Source organism: Tursiops truncatus, chromosome 14 (genome assembly GCF_011762595.2).
Source record: "Tursiops truncatus isolate mTurTru1 chromosome 14, mTurTru1.mat.Y, whole genome shotgun sequence".
NCBI classification, from domain to species: Eukaryota; Metazoa; Chordata; class Mammalia; order Artiodactyla; family Delphinidae; genus Tursiops; species Tursiops truncatus.
In genome coordinates this window covers 53,764,322-53,784,842 of record NC_047047.1, presented here as the reverse complement: position 1 = coordinate 53,784,842, position 20,521 = coordinate 53,764,322, and the positions used below count along the sequence as shown (strand labels likewise).

At 37.0% G+C, this 20,521-nt stretch overlaps 1 protein-coding gene across 8 annotated transcripts in view; it reads right to left on the bottom strand.

Annotated features, from left to right (window-relative positions):
• Positions 1–20,521, bottom strand: part of THADA (THADA armadillo repeat containing) — a 313,717-nt gene that overhangs the window by 229,167 nt on the left and 64,029 nt on the right. For all 8 annotated transcript variants that reach the window (XR_012325717.1, XM_073791400.1, XM_073791399.1 and 5 more), the window contains 3 exons: positions 20,142–20,251; positions 4,793–4,925; positions 2,226–2,339 (listed from right to left, as the gene is read on the bottom strand). Coding sequence is in view for 7 of the 8 variants with exons in the window: in XM_073791400.1 (XP_073647501.1) it covers positions 2,226–2,339; positions 4,793–4,925; positions 20,142–20,251 (357 nt within the window). In the remaining variant the exon portion in view is untranslated. The remainder of the gene's footprint in view (positions 1–2,225; positions 2,340–4,792; positions 4,926–20,141; positions 20,252–20,521) is intronic.

Genomic DNA, 20,521 nt, shown 5'->3' with positions numbered 1-20,521 from the left:
ACAGAAACAGACATGCGTATCGACAGAAACAGTACATGAGAAGTGGCGTTAGTACGACAGCACAAGAGGAAAGGATGTATTATATAAAGAAAATATAAAGTATCTTTCTGACCCTGGGGTATGGAAGGCTTTCTTAAATGAGATCCAAATGCACAAACCATAAAAGAAAAGGCTGACATATTCCATTTTATTAAAATTTAAAACTTCCAGGCAATAACAGAATAATAAGCAAAGTGAAAAGAAGTGATAGACTAGGAGAAGATATGTGTAATTCAAAGAACCAAAAAGGAAAAAAAAATCAGGAAAATAATTTTAAAACAACAAAAAACCCAACTCCTGCAAAACAAAGACAAATAACCAAATTAAAGCCAAAGTCTTTAAATAGGCAATTCACAGAAGTTATACTAAAGCCTAATAAATACATGGAAAGATGTTAAAGCTAGCCAGTTATCAGAGAAATGCAAAATAAAACTGGGAAACACAAATTTCACACCAGGCAGAAAGGAAAACATTTGTATACAATGAAACTCTGCTTAGAAATTAAAATGAACTTGGAGCTCACTAATTTTAAAAAATGTTGACTGAAAAAAAGCCAAATTATAAAACAATGTGTAGATAACACAATTCATGTAAAAAAAAAAAAAAAAAGCTCTTAAAAGAATGAAAAAAATGCACGAAATGATTTGGTTTAATGATTACAGATGAGGATGAGGAGGACCAAAGGTAAACAGAATATGGAGGAATCCACAGTGTATGCAACTGTATCTTTAACGTTTTACTTCTTTTTTTTTTTTTTTTTTTTTTTGCAGTATGCGGGCCTCTCACTGCTGTGGCCTCTCCTTTGCGGAGCACAGGCTCCAGACGCGCAGGCTCAATGGCCACGGCTCACGGGCCCAGCCGCTCCATGGCATGTGGGATCTTCCCGGACCGGGGCACGAACCCATGTCCCCTGCATCGACAGGTGGACTCTCAACCACTGCACCACCAGGGAAGCCCACGTTTTACTTCTTAAACTTGGAACTGATTTCATGGATGTTGATTATTCACTGTACATTTTTACGTGCTGAAATATTTCACAGATAATAAAAAAATAATACAGAAGTAAACCATGGGAGGGGAGAAGGAAAGCAAGTCATCATCCAACACCTAGAAGAACTGGTCAGAGATAAAATATTAAACTTTCACCAATTTAATAAAAATGGTCACTAGTGGTAATTAATGACCTTGAAGCAGAGTAAGGTAATAATTTAAAGTACTCTTTAAAACCAAATTTCACTATTTTCAAGTGTTCTTATTAAACAATGTTATTTTTTAAAGTGATAGTCTAAGAAAATGGAGCCAATTATATTTTTCACACTTTTTGGGGGAAAATAAAATGATCATTTCTGAAAGGTGATCAGTAACTTTTTATTTAAAATTTTTAAAGAAATTTCACATCGTATAGTCACAGGCCACTATGTGACATGTGTTAATAAACCCTATCCTTTCCCACCGGTCCCACATTCTGGCCCATGGGCTTCCCTTTAATACCTCCCACAGGCTCTGACATAAAACCATATGTACTTGACTGTAAACTTCAGCTCTCAGTCTGTTCTCTGACCTAGCATGGGCCTCCCACAGGTGGGTAGGAACATCCTACTATGAAGCATTTGCTGAGAAAGCCTAGACAAGAAGTATCTGACAAGTATGCACTACCATGGAGTGGAGTGGAGTGAAGCTGTGAGGAACACTTAACCCAAATTCATACACACACATAAGTACATACTTAACTCAACGTTAGCAGTGACATAAAAAGGAGTATTAGCTAAAATTAAAATATGAATATACCCAAAGCCAGACACTACATTTTAGGGAAAGATCCAACTGCCCAATCATAAAATATACATCGACTCAAAGAAGCACACATGAAATTTGAAGGTGATAGCACATTCCTTTTTAAATTTTTAGATACAGTTGTAATATTACAAAATATCTTGTCTAAATTGAATGTTTTCACCACAGTTTAAAAACAGATCATCTTGGTCAATCTATAACAACTAAAGCAATGGTTTATTTTGTGGACTGGAAAAACCAAACCAAAACAAAACCCCTCTGAATAAGCTTCAAATGTCTGTCTTATCCTCAAGAGTTCTGTACCTTCAGCAGATTTTTTTTTTTCTTTTTAAGTACAGCAAACATTTAAAACCACCGCCTTCCTAGCAGGGTTTGTATATTTCCATTATTACCTTAGGGACTGTGCTCTGTGAGTCATCTGTAGGTCCAGCCAAAGAGATTAACTCTTTCATAGTTATTTTCAACAAATCCATTTTGCCTTTCTTAGGTTCAGAGGCCAACAATGCCTATGGAAAAACAAGACAGAAATTATCAGGACTATTATTTTATATACACCTGTTTGCTACTTCCCAGAATTGATTCCCCAATGCAAAATCCCCTTTATAAAAACATGTGGTGTTAAGCAAGTTAATTAAGCCACGTGGCCTCGGGCAAGCAGCTTAACCTCTCCATCCCTCAGATTCTTCATCTGTAAAATTAGGTGGTGATATCACAGCATCTCTAAGGTCACCTCCAGTTTGCTTATTAATTATGTAATTCTAAGAGGTTGAAAATGGCTCTTGTTGACATCTCTTCTAAGACCATAACTGGGTAGCAGGTCTCAGACACAATAAGCACGTCAGTTTTAATAACAAATTTATCCAACAAGAAACTTCTCTTCACTTGAAAAACAAAAAACCTCTGGATTAAATTTCTTGTAAGGATTTGGAAACTCCCTGGAGATTGATCAGTTATTTAATTCTTCACAAGAGTCTACCTGGAGGACTATCAAACTGTAGCACTGGAAACTCCATGGGACAAAAGGAAATACTACAAACTTCAAAGTGGGTCCTATATTTGAATATTCAAGAGGTGCTTATTTATTTTGTGTCTAACATTTTGCCAATATTCAATAAACGTAAAAATAGGAATATCAAACCACTTGAAGCAATAGAAAGGAATGAAGTAGTGATACATGTTACAATACGGATGAGCCTTGAAACATGATGCTAAGTGAAAGAGGACACAAAGACAACATATTATATGATTCCATTTATACAGAGACAGAAAATAGATTAGCAGCTGTGTAGGACTGGGAGTAATGGGGAGTTTTTCTCCATAGCTAACACCAAGCAGAGGTTTCCACCAGAACAAGAACATTACTTTATTGGTAAGTTATGCTAGGAAAAATGGGGCCTCTCTGAGCAGATTTTTCCGATAATTTAGATTTTATTCAACTAAAATAAATAAGAAATCTATATATGATCACTAATGTGTCTCCTAGGAACGATAGTTCTTTTTCCCCAAGAGCTGTGCATAGTTATGACATTCTTCCCAAGGCTGGGCTAAGAAGGTGCAGTTCTGACCCCTCTATCACTATAACCAATATGTAGTACCAGTTGGGAACCAGAGATGGAGGCACACAGCACAAAGATGCAACCAAACCTTGCTGTTGCATTAACACATGTCCTCAGACAGACATATGAGGCAAAAACACACTAGGTCAGAATGAATCAGAGGCAGGAGAATGACCCACACTGGTCCAGAACGGGTCAGATCAGAGAGGAGTCGATTTCTGAAGGTCACCAAAATCTACCCAGCAGAACCACCTTGGTGATCTCTATGCCAAATCAACCTCCACGACTGGTGCCCGTTGTCATAAAAATCATGACTCTGCGAATTTGAGGGAGGCATAAGAAAGGGAAAGAAAACATGTTGGGGCACTAAAAAACAGACTTCATTTCACTTATTTTCATTGCTTTTTTTATATCACCCCATTCCTAGATTTTATCTTCCTGAATATTAAACAAAGATCATTCAGGTCGGGTCTGATTTAGTATCGTGAAGACTTGGTTTTTATTCTTTGGATTCATAATGGTGACAGCCTCTTAATTTCAACACTGTGGAAATAAAATATTTTCTTATCGAGTAGCAATATCTGAGTATGCTGATATGAAGCAATCTTTAAGGTATAACATTAAGTGAAAAAAAGCAAGAGACAAAACAGTCTCTTGTGTGGAGTATGCTTTCATCTGTGTTAATAAAGAAAACGCACACACACACACACACACACACACACACACACACACACACAGCAGGGTGCCTGGGCTCAATTCTTAGTGCTGCTCTTACTATCCTTGTGGCCATTAGCAAATCACTTACCTAACTTTTCTAAGGCCCAGTTTCTTCATCCACAATATACGGATGATCATAGGACCTACCTCATTGGATTAAATGAGATAACATATGTGAAATAACCACTTATAAAAGTTAGCTACTATTAGGATTAGGATTATTTTATGCATGGATATTTTATAGAAGGATTCAAAAGAAATTGTTAACGCTGGTTGCCTACAGTCTTAAGGGTCTTTGACATGAAAGGAAGAATATTTTTTCTAATTGAGAAAAAAAATAAAGGGCAGCATGCGCACTTCCTGGAAGTGAGCAATGAATGCACCACAGCGATGTCTTCCTACTTCACACACAGGCGGAAATCTCTACCACCCTCTGTTCATATTACAAGACTGACCTCTTAGAGGGTTTGTTCCAAGAAGAGATCTGTCACAGGAACACACTGTCCACACATTAAAACAAAATCACAAATGCTATAGTACTTGTGAAATGTACTACAGAGAAGACAGAAATGTCCCTTATGCAATATGCTCACTTATATGTCAGGGGGGTTAGAATACACTATTATCAAAAGACCAAAAACAAACAAACAAAGCCCCCAGCTATGATCCTGTAGATAAGTATCTACCTGTATGTAGAAAGGAATTCCAGCGCTGCGTCTTGTAGCACAGAGTTTAGATGAAGGATCACTGCATCTGATTTCCTCTAAAACATTCCATAACCACTCTTCCGGTAGCTTCTGCAGACTCAAATCAGGGCACCTAAAAGGCATATATAAAGCAAACATTTGGCATTATCAGGTACCAAAAAGTAAAAGCATAAACTATCGATATACATTAACACTGTTAGGAAAGAATAAACATCCTTACATTCAGAGGGAGGGAAACTAAAAAATGTCTCACTTTCCACTTTTCACCTACTTTCTTCTTTATGATGGGTCTTAGCATTTGTAGCTATTATAGATTCCATTTCTTACAAAAGCATGAAGAGCATGTGTCTTGTGTGCAAATGAGCTTTAATATCTAGGCCTGCACCCACGCCCAAAATGTTCTGAAGGTTAATCAAACTCTCACCAATGTTCTATATTGCAAAATTCAAGATTTCCAACAAGCAGAACACAACCTTATAGTTTACTGTAGTTTATATTCTACAGTTACAGAGATTATACATATTCATATACACATTTTTGAAAGTGTATTTTAGTAATCATTTTAGCTTTCTCAAGTGTGGCTTATCACAAATAAAATTTTCATCCACATCCTATGGAGAATTCATAAAGCAAGTTATTTGGAAAGAACCTTGAACATTTTAAAGTTATTTGGACTTTACTGTTAGTAAGATTCTGCTGTACTATGTTAACTGTTATTCTAGAGTGCTTAAAAACATGTGACTTTTAAAAAATTTTTCATCTTATGCCCTAATATACAGTTATATAACATTATCCTAAGAAATAGCATATTTAATGTTAGACAGGCACAATTATTTTAGAAGGACCATAATTGGATTTAACTAAAATTAATACGAAAATAAAGAGGTAAAGTCCAAAGGAAAAATACTCTCTTTTTTAAATTGAAGAAGACAGTCTTCAGCAAGATAACTGATTTCTAATTTGTAGAGAGAATTAGAGCTCTTAAAAACATGTGGGTTTTTTTTTAATTGAAGTATCATTGATTTACAATGTTGTGTTAGTTTCTGGTGGGGACTTTTTTTTCTTTATTTTAGTTTGGTGTTAAGATAGACAACTTCAGTTTCTGACTAATATTCCAAATAGCAACTCAAATTTAGTTGTTTATGTCTTATATAGAACAAAATATACATAAATAATACTACTTTGAAGGAGGCATTTTTTAAAGTTTGACATGGGCCTAAAAAACATTATTTCAGCCACAAATGTTACAACCAAATCTCCCTACTCCCAGCAGGCCCTGTGATTTTAAAGGTTTTCTTTTAGCCTGGCTTGAAGTCTATCACCTTGTTCCTGCTTCTTCCCCCTCAGCTCCCTCAGCCATAAAAACCAGCCATCAACAGACTGAACCACAAAATTAAGAGATTCAAAGGCAGAACAACCAAATGCAAAGTGTGAACCTTGTTTAGATTCCAACTTGAAAAAAACAAATGTAAAAAAAGATACTTTGAAATAATACAGATAGTTATGTATATATTAGATATTATATGACACCAAGGAATTATTTATAGGATGTGCCAATGGCATTGGGGACATGGAAGAAAGTATTTTTTAGAGAGGCACACTGAGGTGCATAGGAGTAAAAATAACATTTCAGGGATGTACTTTGTAACACTTCAGCAAAGGACAATGAAAGGGATAGATGAAGCAAGTGTGGCAAGGCAACTGCTTGCCTTGCCAAGCAGTTGGCAAGGTGGTTCATTACATTAGTCTCTCTCTCTCTCCCTCTCTCTCTCTCTCTCTCTCTCTCTCTCTCTCTATATATATATATATATACACACATACACATACACATATATATACCACACACACATACACATATACGTGTGTGTGTGTATATATGTTTGAAATTTTAATACGCTTTATATGTTTGTAATTTATGTTTGAAAATTTTAATAATAAAAAATCCATTTCTATGTTTGAATTTTTTATAATAAAAATAATCCTCCCACACTTACGTTACTTACATTACTGAAGTTATTTCCCAATCACTGGGTTTGTATCTTTTAAAAATTATGATAAATGCATCTGTTTCATAGAATAATTTCTCTAGTTTACTACTAATATTGCCAATGTGGTATAATCCTCACACAGTTGCCCAGTCAAAAGCTGAAATCTAAATCCCTAGGAGTTGTTATTTAAGTGCTAATGATACAGTTATAGATTACTGCTTTTTTTGCTCATTTTTCATGGTCTTTTAAGTACATTTGGGTTAATTTACACCACAATGGGTGAGCAGAGAAAAAAAAAAAGAGAATTAAAGCAAAGTCACCTTTCTGTGATCTAACCATGCAAGAAAAAGCTGGAGTCACAGAGGTGAAAAAAGAAGACTACTTGATCTAAGGTTATCTGTGGATTTCATTTACTTATATTTTCTTCCCCACCACAGGACCACTGGCAGTGAAGGACTGGCTTACAGATAATGCTTCAGATGAAGGTTAAGTATTCCTGTAGGAATTCACTATGTAAGAAAAACGAAGGGGAAAAGGAACTGCAGGAGATGGGGATACTCAATGAAATACTAGGACAACAAATACTAGTTCAGTAATGCTCCTCCTCCTCAACGCCGTTCCCGGGCCTCCCTGAGCTGGCACACAGAGGTTCTAGCAAAATCAGCCAATCTGAGAAGGCAGGCAGGTTTGGGATCAGAGTGGGGCACCTCGCCAGGCATCACCCTTCCTTGCCTGAACTTACAATGGCTCTTGACTATTAAGAAATCTTGAGCTAACTCATTTTCCATCTTGATCAAATCTTCCAGTTGGAAAGGTCCCCTATGTCCTGGCTCCAGCCCTCCTACTTGAATCTAACCTTAAAAATTCTTCCAAATTCCTATGCAGACCTTCTGTTCTAGTAAGGTTGTTCACTTTGCAAATTGCAGTTCTTTGTTGATCTGGAATAAACCCATTTTTGCTGGAGAAATAACTGGCAGTCTATTTGGTTTAAGTCAACAGCTGATACCGGAGATCTGCTGGGTTCTAGCTCTAGAAGCAGAAGTAATGGCCAGGAAGTCAGTTCCTGTGGGGTAACTTGCCTACCTCCTAGGAAACAGGGAATTTCAGTGGCTCCCTCTCCCATGAAAGGTTGTAAAGGCTACTGCCAGAGCTGCTTGGGGCTAAAGCAGTAGGAAAAGCCATGGGTCCAAGGGAGACTCTATCAACCAGGCTGATTACTAACTAGGTGACCAGATCTGTGATATCCCCAGTATCACTGTGGATGGAAGATCCAAAATGCCACTATTTAATCTAGTTCCTCTGCTAGAAAGGAATGAGCCGAGAGAGAGAGAAATAAATAAAACAAACTAACTAAAAAGCCTCCCAATCATAGCCAACAAACCAAAATTCAAAACAGAAATAAGGTTTTTATTAAAAAAGACATCTAAAAAAATCAGTAATTAGAACATAAATTCACTCTACATGAAGCTTAATTTTATGGAGCAGTCTGACAAAAACATTAAAATAACTGCTTAGATACTCAAGAGCTAAATGAAGGAATAACTTTCACACTATTTTTAATCTAGCAAAAAGAGATGGCGGGGAGAGAAATTAAATAATTTACCCAAGGTTATATACAACTAACAAGTGACAGAGAGAGAATAAAAATGTAGATTGACACCAAAGCTCTTGCTATTAATAAATTAAAGGCATTATTTCAAGGTGCCTGTCCTAAATGCTCAGATATACATTTGGTTTGATCTGGTTCATGATAGAGGTATTATCAACTCTCTTACTATTTGCTTCAGTAGGTTTCATTCAGTCATTTGGAAAAAAGATCTATTAAGTACCTAGTAGTTGCTTGGCACTATGCTGTGGCCTAGGAAAGAAGCAGTAGAATAAAAATTCCAAATTACACACAATTCAGGAAGGAGGTTCCTATGGATCTAGAATGCATTACCAGAGTATATTGTTTTTAAGGACTGCCTTCCTAATCACGTTTTAGTCAGGTTACCGTTCAAATTGATTTCAGTCCCTGAATATCCACCATCAGAGTAGGGGTTAAAATAGTTTTGAAACAAACTGTGATATGGATAGAAAGCTAGCTGGAGAATCAAAGTATCCTACAGAAAATCCACTCAGCAGACAACCTACTTGTGACTGACTTGAGGTAAACTGTGTCACACTCAACTCCCTTAGATGACTGGGGACATTTATTACTGTTAATAAACTGTTTTCTTACATTAACTGAATGACTCATCGCTGGCCTAAAGAAATTACGTCACCTTCAAACACAAAGCAACTAATTTCACATTTTAAATGTGAAATACGTTTAAAGCCGATATATGAAGCAAAATTCCCAGAAAATTATCAAAACTCAATTGCCAGGAAATTAATTATGTGTAACCTCAACTGAGTAAAGGTTAAGCCTCTACCAATATCTTCATTTCCCAAGTAATAATTTACTTACCAAGCTGTTATCACTAAGGGTTTTTTGTTTGTTTGTTTTAGCACAAGAAGGAAGTAAATTCTTTCCCTTTCCCCTAAACACACTTTTACTTTGTTAGGTTTAAAAGCAAGTCCAAATGAAAATTCATTCAAATAAATAAGTTATCGGGTACAGAAAAGTAAATGTCAATAAAAACAAAGCTACTTATTTACTGACAGTTAATAAACTTTTACCTTACCATGGTTCCTTATTTTTCATTTGCTAATTATTTAAATAATTCTGAATAATGCGAAGGAAAAAATGAGTGTTTTTGGAACAAAACCAGGATTTGTCCCTAACCTTGATACAGAGTAAATGATGTGTATTTACTCAGGCTCAACATCATCAGTCATCACCATCATCATCTGAATGAAAACAGCTATAAACAATAATTTCAAAAATAACAAACACTTAGCCCGGCTATTCAGAACAACACACTTAGATACCTAAAACACTGCATATCACATATCAGAGTGGATGATACACAGGCAACCAAGGGGGGAATGATTAGTACTGGTCTGATATACAGTACAAAGACCTAAGAGTATTCCTTCCTTCATATGGATGAAAACAGGAAACTGAAAAACATGTACCTTTCTACATTAAAAAAAAAAAAAGTGAGGTTTCAGGGAAAGTAGAAGAAAGATAATCTGATCATTTCAGATATCACTTCTAAACCTCTACCATATTAGTGCTGTTATGAGGAATTCGAGTTTTCTCACTCACCCAAGTCCAAAGTTTTGCAAAGCAAAGCTTTAGCTGCCTATAACATAAAAAGCAGGTCATACTATTGATTTTAAACTGGAGTTGGGAGGGGGGCTATACCCGTATACTTGGAGCAGTCATATCTTTTAGATTTAAAAGAGAAAATTATCCACAATGTAAAAAAAAGGTGTTTGCTTTCACAAGTTACATGCTTTAAATATTCCAGGCACTAATCTGAAACCATCCACTGATGATACTGAACAAGCTGATCTAAGGTTCCAGGTACAAGTGGAAAAAGAGTCAGGAGGAGGATAAAGGCAGCTTGGAGAGATAGAGCACACTTTCTGGGAACAGAAACTTTATTTATTTTATATTCATGTCGCTTCTTGTTTGTCCCATCCAGCCCTTCTCCCCTCTTCTATGCAACTTCATAACACACACATATACACTTTATTTGTTGATCATCATAAACCTACTTATTAGGGTCCACACATATTAATGTCTGTTCAATTCCCAAGATACCTTTTATTTTTCTATCCATTTGGTTGGAGGCTCTCAGGGGAAAAAAAAAAAAAAAAAAAAAAATTTCCAGGAAGCGCAAGATCCTGGCTCACAAAGCCCGACGTATTTGAACAACCTCATTCAACTATCTTATATCATTCTGTTGTTTAAATACACCAAAGGCTTTTTTGCATTAACTGTTCCCATTGCTTGTAAAGCTCTTCCCTTAGAAAGCTGCTGCTTCTTGGCATCCAAGCCTTGGCTTACTTTAGTGCAGGAGGAAAGAAAGACTTTTCCTTACTACCAAACTTTATCACATCAAAATACATATCGTTATCTGACAGTTTATTATTTTGTAGATAGCCTTTAAAATATAAATCCATGATATCAGAGACACACTCTGTCCTGTCCACTTCTTTATTTCCCAGCACCCAGAACGGGGCCTGGCATCCCAATAGGGAGCTCAATAAATATCTGCTGAATAAATGAACAACTTATGACTTACCAGCTCCATTAAGTGTACCATTCTAAAAAACCAGGCTGACAAACCAAGAGGATATAGTAACTGGAAAAGAAAGTATAAACAGAAGTGCTTTCTAATGACAATAGGTGCCGCCATTAGAGCCAGCAGATGACTCAACTCCTTAGCTTCCTCAAACAGGTATGAACACATTCAGAATCTCCACATACCAAGGTCATAGCACTGATATGAAGATATTTTCTACTGAAATCCCCAATCAAAATCAACTGTTAGCCTAAATACTATCCCAAGAGATCATTTTTTCCCAATATTCGAGAAAAAAAACCAAGGATAGGGTTCAAAACCCAGTAGAGGGTTCCAGTTTATATATGGTTTAACCAAGGTTTGTATGGTTGTGAACATGGGGTAGAAAGATGTTTCAAAGAACCAATGTTTCTGAATTCTAACAAATACAACATTTAATCCCAGACTATAATCATTTCCCTTCTCTCTTAAGGCTCTTAAGGAGACCAGGCCTGTGCCTTCAACTATTTCCTCTGTATGGGTGACTCTCAAATATACACCTCTAGTAAGAGTGACCAGTGTCCCTGCCAGCCTGGGACAGAAGTGTTTCCCAGAATGCTGGACTTCCAGTGCTAAAAAATTGGAGGAGTCCCAGATCACCCTATCTCCAACTCTGACCCCTCTCCCCATCTCTTGACCTGTATTTCCAACTGTCTGCTATCCCTTTAGGCAGCCTCCCAACACCACCGCAAACCTGACATGTCTAAAGTATTATCCTGCCTCCGATCAGGCCCTTCTTCCTGCCTTGCTTATTTTGTTAATGCATTAATCATTCTTCCCATAAACCGGGACAGACAGCTCAGTAAGCGGCCTTTTTTCTTGGTCTTCCATTTCTGCCCTGTAAGTAATCTAATTGATTTCTCTAATACCAAAGATTAAAAGGCTAGGCTAGAAATTCCTCTAAGAACAAGAACCACGTTTTACCAATATTTTACCCTCTATAATGCCTACCTATCACAATTTCTTACATAAAGCAGGTGATCGATACGCTTGTGTTGAACTGCTAACTCTGAAGCAGAATGAAGTTCAAAAAAACCATTTGGATTCTAGTGCTGGCTCTGTCACCAACTAGTTGAGTGGCTATGGACAAATCACTTGATTTCTCAATGCCCAAGAATGAAAATAAAATCATTGTAAAAATGCTTTGAAATTCAATGAGATATTATTACCTGGGTTACTATTTCAAAGAGAGAAAGCAATGACCCTAAATGATATAAGTACCCAAAGCTCCTGATGTGACTGTCCCCAAAACACCTCATCATGGCCTCACACAAGCTGCAGTCCCTTGTTCAGGTCTTCACATGCCTCTCTTAGTTCTACGGAGTTAAATGTTTCAAATTTAGATCCTAACATATGTCTCTAGGTTCACAGCAACTCTGGCTTACCACATTGTACTCTCAATGGTCAGAGTGTTTCTAACACAGGCACATAGAAGATGTTCAAGAAATCGCTTGTTGAATAAATAAATAAGGACCCACTAGTGTTGACGCCAGCTGCTGCATATTAGCTGTCCTTCTGTTAGGCACATGATTGAAAAACCAGGTGTAGAAAAGAAGGGCTAAAATCTGTAAGGCTCCTCAATGGTGAAGTCACTGTGCCTAGAAAAACACAATAATAGCCTAACCTAGAGTTCTGACTGTTCAATGAACCTTCTGTCTACTCCCCAGCAAGGAAAGATTACTTCACAAGGAAGTGATTTCAAAACTCCAGAGTTGCTGGTGTTTATGATAATAAAGGAATTGAAAGGTAAAAATGGAACCATGCGTGGCTCCCAAGAACAATGCAACGAACTCTAGCCGTTTGTTTTGGTTCCTCATCACACAATCCAGGGGGCAGCAAGGAAAAGGGCAAGGTCCCTGAGTGAAACAGTCCATGATTGGCTGTGCCAGCTCCATGCACTCAACAGCCCCAGCCGTGGGGAATTCCAAGCCTGCTTGGGTTAGCGAGTGCCTCTCCACTAGAAGAGCAGACATCCTCTTTGTCCGAAGGCTCTTTTGTTTTATTTCACTCCCATGTCAAATTAATACAAAATATACAGTGTCTTTAGTCTCTGAGTACATCATAAAAATTGGAACTCAAGGGATTCAAGGTTCTTCATAAGCAAGCCTCACTAAATGTTATTAACCCACAAAAGTCTCCCAAGAGATCAGTTTACCAGTTCTAAAGGAAGTTTACTAAAAATGTATCCAAGTTCCCTCCATCTTTCATACCCGAAATCCCCAGACTTTCCCCATCAGAAACTAGAAAGCAGTATTGTACCATGAGTAGAATGCTCAGAATTTAAAAAGGCCTTAGAAAGCTGTATTCTCTTATTTTATCAAAGAGGACACAGCAGCCCAGAAAGATTTACATGGTTTTCCTAGTATCAACAGAGCTGGTAGGTAGCACTCAGTTTTAACTGGTACCTCAATATTCTTTCCTCTACACTCGGAGGGAGGCAGTGGTTAAGGATGGGGGTGTGGGAGGATCAGACCACTCTGATGTTCCTGCTCTTCACAGTCAAGAAACAGTAGGCATTAGGGGCTTCCCTGGTGGCCCAGTGGTTAAGAATCCACCTGCCAATGCAGGGGACACGGGTTTGAGCCCTGGTCCGGGAAGATCCCACATGCTGCGGACCAACTAAGCCCGTGCGCCACAACTACTGAGCCTGCGCTCCAGAGCCCGTGAGCCACAACTACTGAAGCCCGTGTGCTTAGAGCCCGTGCTCCACAACAAGAGAAGCCACCGCAATGAGAAGCCCACGCACCGCAAAGAAGAGCAGCCCCCGCTCGCCACAATTAGAGAAAGCCCGCGTGCAGCAATGAAGACCCAACACAGCCAAAAATAAATAAATAAATAAAATTTATTAAAAGAAAAAAAACAACGAAGGAAAGAAATAGTAGACATTAAAAAAAGGGGGGGCTGACAGGAAAGAGGCGGGAGGTGTTGTTTTTTTTGTATTTGTTTGTTTGGTTTGGTTTTTCTATGCTAAGTGCTATAGCTTGAGTCCCTACCAAAAGTAACAGAAATGAACAGGCCAGTCCATGGCTGGTGAGTCTTTGTGTTGTCTTGAGAAGATCACTGAAGCAAATTATTGTTCTATAAACAGATTAGTCCAATTTCTATCCACAAAGCTATCTCACTGGTAGTGGGTAAGTATTCTAAGATAAGCATAAAACCCAGACTGAAATCAAATTACATATGCTGTATACCCAACTAATTGGTCATTAGACTATTTTGTGCCAATAAATCAGGTTCCCTGACTACAGAGTGGCTCTCCAATGGCTTCATCCATCCACCTAAGGATGGTAACACAGAGCTATTTTTTGTTGAGTTCTGATTAGTTATATTACGATTGTTAATTGAGAAATGTTACCTTCATTTCCTCAGACTCTTTCAGTATTGTTACTTTTCCTAACTTAGAGATTTTTTTCCAAGCTCCTATTATTTCATAAGCTAAATTCCCCACTCCATTCATTCTTTGGTCAAGTATTGTGTTTATTATTTCAAGGTTCGTGTTTATTATTTCAATTAAACTAAACAGTGACAGATGTGCAGGAAGGTTGTGTGCATGTACATGCACATTTTAAAAACAGGGAACATAGCCCTGAAGCATGGAGAAATTTTAAGCCTGAAAAACGATTTGCCCAAATGAGATCCAGTGAGAAAGCTACATATCAACAGAAGTCATCTTAACCTCCCTCACCACCATCAAATATTGCTGAAGTTTACTGCAGGCTAAAACATCAGGGGGCTATTTTGAAGGCTCAGCTGCAGGCACAGGCAATAGTAACGATGACCAAATATAAATCGAATTACCAATCAGAAAGCCATGTGGGGAAGGGCAAGATACAGTGGATTAAAAGAAGTGGTTAGAAGGATGTAACAAATTGTTGGTTCTCTTAATATTTAATACAACCATTGCCTGAGATCAAGGAGGAAAAAATTAATATTAAAAACTCTGGAACTTTACTAACAAAGCTGAGATAGAAGTTACTCACTAAGAACAAGATTCCTTCATTACTGAGTCTAAAAAGACTGAGTATTATTATGAGAACTTTAAAAATGATTATTCAAAGTTCCAGAAAGAAGGTAATATCTTACTCAACTACGGAGTGGGCTTAAAAATAAAAATCCAAGGGTCACAAACCAAAGACACAAAGTTTTAGATTTTAAACATTAAGACATTCTAAAAAATAAATTAAAAAGAAAAAATATCATTAAGACATTCTACTTTTCCCCAAATCCTTTTTTTTTTTTTTTTTTTTAAAAAAGCAAGATAGATCTGAACAACTGGACCAAATAACATGTAAGTTGGAAGGGGTGGGGAGAATTGGAGTTAAGACCTAATATTTTTCTTTAATTTGTTTATTTATTTATCCCCAAATCCTTTTAATCCACTATAGAAGTGGGAAAATTAAAGGATTTTTTTTTCTATGTAAAGTATTAATATGGTTTCCCAGAGTGGATGATCACTTAGTTATTCTTTATTTAATTATTAATATTTCAAATAAAAATCATAGGATACTCAGAAATAAAAAGTGTCCTAGACACATCTGCCAAAGGAGATGAAAATAAAGGCTTAAACAAGATTATATATTTTTTATTTAGAGTTGAATGACTTTTTCCCCAAACCTCATATATTACATTCTACATTTATTTCTTGCTCAACTGCATATTCTTTAGAGACTTGGTCTTTCATTCTCCAGTAGAGTGAAATTATTTTTTCATTAATATATTTCAAAGGTTCATAAGAAGTCTTCTGTTGAATTTGAATTGTAATAGCTATAATTAACTGATGAAAGTTGAAATACATATTTAAATTACTTCTGTCCACCATAATTGTTGACATCCATGAGTCAGTAGTAGCATTTTATGACAAAAATTGCTAAATGTCAGCAGTTCATTTTTCGGGCCAACAATGTGAGAATGATTGTAATTAGTGCAGCAAATATTCACAGTTTAAGCTACATTTCAATAAGCAGAGCAATTCAAAAAAATGAAGAGTAAGACAATATCAGGTACTCATGAACCTCCCTTCTAGATTTAGAACTGTAAACAACAACTTAATCCGCTTAGAGTTAAGCTTTTAATTTATGGCTGAACAAATGAAAACTAGATTCCCTGCTTGGCACCCTAGTTTAGAATTCTGTTTATTTTCACTGAAAGAATAACTTAAAATACTAAGACTATAGAGCATAAATAAGCAAGTATGAATTTCATCAGAAACCTGAATTTACAGTGATAACTTTAATGCATTTAACCACTCTAATCAAGTGCTTAAGCAGGTAATTAAGCATAGGCAGGTGATTATGTTTTTTAAAGAGTGCATGAATATTTCATCAAATTCTAAATAGAAAGGACCATATAAGAAATCAGATTCTAGAAAATTAACTCAACATATTGTGTGTGCATGTGCACGCGCAAGCGTTGCTTTCAAAAAATTCCCAGAAAAAAGAACAGTGTCTTCCATTCCTATTTATTCTTAGATGATTGTTTAATAGTGAAGTCAATTTACATTTGAAGACATTCTGAATAATCCTGTTGAACACCAATTCAAACAATGTGGCTCTTGTTTAACTCTTCGGTTATTTACCCATTAATCTCTTTAAGTGTTTGCTTCCTTAACACAGCTGTAGTTCAAGAGGTGGCCAGCAGTTGGCCTCCATTTCAGTGGATTTTCCTGAAAGCCCAGATTTCTTTCTGCAAACTTTAAAACACTGTATGCCTAAATAAATTTTTCATAACTTAAAAGCTTTCAGAAGGATCCAAAAGAAATACATTTGCTTTTAAAAATAAAAACCAAACAAAAGGAAGCCACACATACTGCAAAGACGTTCTCCGTAAAACATTCTGTTCAGCAGATCTGAAATGTCTCCAAAGGGATCAAGAACCACTTGGTTTGGAAGCAACAGTTGGGAACTCATAACAGGTTGGTTAAAAGCCAATAGTGACAGCCATGAGGAGATCTTTACAGCAGATTAGGAGTGGCTGAGATACCAGGCACTGGGCCTTGCCTCATCTCCCCACTCCATTTATTTGGAATGCCTTCAACTGTACTTTCAACTACAAAGTACAGTTGTTCAAAAGCCTCTGTCCTTGGTCCTCTGTTCTTTTCTCCTTTTAAGCTCTTCCCTGAAGACTGCAATCCTACTAGCTATGATATTTATGAAGACGGCATAAATCTACATCTCTGTTTCTGCAAGAGCACCCAAACTAACCCCCTATCTCCCAGTTCTGACTTAAATATTTCCACCAGGATATGCCACCATCATGTCACACTCAACACATACAAAACAAATGTGTTCATCATTATCAAAGTAATCTCCTCTTTCAGTTTCCTTGCCTTTGGTAACATCAATTCCACTTTTCTGGTCACCAAAAATTAAACCACAGGAACAGTCGTGGACTCCCTGGGGACCTCTATCACACACATTCAGTTTACTTCACGTGGCAGATTGCATTCTTCAAAGATGGCCACCACTATATCTCCCATCCCACACATATTTCTACAATACAATCTTGCCACTTTACCATCAAATGGTGAAGTTTAATTCCTCTCCCCTTGAATCCGACTGGCCTTAAGACTCATTTAGAACCAAAACAATGTGACTGAAGCAATGCCACGAGACTTCCAAGGCTAGGTCAGAAAAGACCATGAAGCCTGCCCAGTTCTCTTGGAACAGCCTCTCTGAAGGAAGCCAGCTGCCATATAAGAATTTCAGCTACCCCAAGACTGCCATGCTGAGAGGCCACATGCAGTCCCAACTAGGCCCTATCTTCTAGCCATCCCATCAAGGTGCCATAATGTGAATAAAGCTGTCTTGGACCCTCCTGACCAGTTCATCTGTCAGCTGAACACCACCAATTGAGTTCGATAAATACCCCAAGGAGAAGAATCACCCAGCTAGGCACTGCCCTAATTCTTGACACATCAAACCATTAAATAAGAGATGTCCACAGCTTCTCTTCTAAGCATTCAAAACGTCATGTGTAGAGTTGTTACTATGTGGGGATAAATATTAATTGAGATGCCACTTCTTTCCCTCCATTCCCAGAGCCATTGACTCAGAGGAAGCTCTCATCACCTCAGCTCTAGATTGTTAGAGCCGATGCCAGTCTCTTCTCACTACTATCTGTCACTACAATCTATCTAACCTAACACTTCCAAAGGAAACACTACATTGATGCACCAACACCATAACCAACATCAATCTCATAATGTTTTACATTTGTAGAAAGTTTAATAATGCAAAAGGGTCTTCATACATAGGTATCTTACTTGATCCATATAACAAAGGCCAGAGAGATCTGTCAACAGGGCAAATATTCTTTTCCTTACTTTATAGATGAAGAAATCAGAGGCTGAGGAGAGTAACTTGTACAATCTCATTGCCAATAAACAGAATGGATGTAAGTAGAACTAAGACCTCGTGTCATAGATTATTGCTATTTCTCCATTCTACATGCCTCCTATGATCTATTTCAGGTCGAAAATGTTCAATCCCTCTCTCCATCCCTACTGCAGCAAATCTGTTTTCTAGGTATCCATAATTTGACCTCCATCTATCCAAATGTATGATATTGCCTAGTAACTCTACCACCAGCACCACCACCACAAATCAGCCTGGCTCATTTACTCACCTAACAATATGCCATGCTGGTTCTAGCCTCTGAACATTTACTCATAAAGTCTCCTCCTTTCTCCTCCTATCTACTTAAACCTTACTCATGCATTAGCACAAATTCCACCTCCTCCAGTAAGCCCTCCCAGCCTTTCTTTGCTGCTTTCTCTCTGCTATGCCTACAGAATTTGTAAATTTCACCCAAATTTTGACAATTACATTGGCTCATCTTGTTCAAGTGTCTTGGTTTCACTTTCCAGGCTGGTGTTCAGCTAACACACATCCATGCAGACAGCAATCTTGGGTGCTTACAGCCAGTGTCTGTTCTGACCAGTCAGTGCCCATGACGTACCATTTGTTAAATATTTTGAATTTCATCCCTGCTTATTTCCCCAACTAAACCATATGCTCTTTGAGAACAGGAACCTTGTCTCATAAAGAAGTATTATATCCTCCAAGCCAAGCACAGTACTAAGCACACAGCTAGTGTTCAATATATATATTTGTTAATTGATTTGAAGGGAGGGAAGTGTGTTGTTTTGTGAGAAAAAAATATTCTTAAGTCATGTCTACACTGGAAAGAAAGAGCTGCAAAGACAACAAAATATTTTCAAGATCAGCAGTTTAATGTCAAGGACATTTTTTAATGTATCATTTAAAGATATTGTGTGCAGCCCATAACTGCCAAAATGTTTTATAAATGTTGTACCAGGAGTGTGAAAAAAATGCTTCAAAAATATTCAAGGAGTAGATGTCTTAACGGCCCAAAATAAAATGTTTGCTAAGGCTACACGGCTGGCAGAACTCTGCTTCATTTCAAAAAGTTTCCAGGCAATGGAAATGTTTTCCTGGAAAATACTACCTTTTATTTAGAGAACACTTGCCATGAACACTTAGTCATTAAGTAATTTCAGGTTTCCTCACAAGCTCTTTGGAGGAAATCTATTATATGAATGAATGAAATTATCAGCACCTATAATGTCAAAAAAAAAAAAAAAACATTTGGCTAAATGTACGAAATCTACTTAAGTATTTTTCCAAGTAAGGGGGAAAAGTCCTTTATAATTTTTGGTCTATTTACTGTTCTTTTAAATTTTTCTATAAGATAAAATTACGAAGAAAAACACAAAATCCTTAGGTGTTTCTCTGTCTGTAATATACACAAATCCAAAAAACTGGAGGGCTTATTTTATTCCACAAGCCAAGTAATTTTCAAACAGACAAAACAGTCATTTCATTCAATGAAAATAAATGGTAACTTCAAATCTATTTTTAGCAAAATCTTTGAGTTTGTGTCAAATCACGTTTCAATAAGAGAGTGACTGGGTTTGGACATTTCACTCCATCATCTGCAGTAAATCATACAATGAAACCTAAGAAAACAATTTCTTCCAAGAGTTTTGAAGCCAACTAAGTCCTGTCCTTTTAAACATCAAAAGACACAACTAAATTCTACTTTGAGCACATGGTTTGTGCATTTAATCTTTTTAAAATTAAAGGGATATTTGCTTTGTTTTACCTGTTTAGGATTTCGGTGAGTTTCACAAAGCCAGTGTAAGCCAGTTCAAATGCTCCTCTGTGCCTGGACTGTAAAAGGTGCTGTTTAAAGTAATCTCCTATTTCTTTTACCTTCAAAACAAAATCAAAAATAAATATGCCATTTATGTTTACACTGACAGATGTATTTATGTCAGTAACGCCATTTATTTACTTACTTATTTATTTATTTATTTTTAGTAAGATTATTTAGAACTCAGGTCTCAATGCCCATCCACTTAGCACCTATTATGCAACAGGTCATATTTTAAGCGTTTTATACTATCACAATTAATTCTCACAACAATTCCATGAAAAAAGCACTATTATTATCTCCACTCTACAACTGGGAAAAATGAGGCC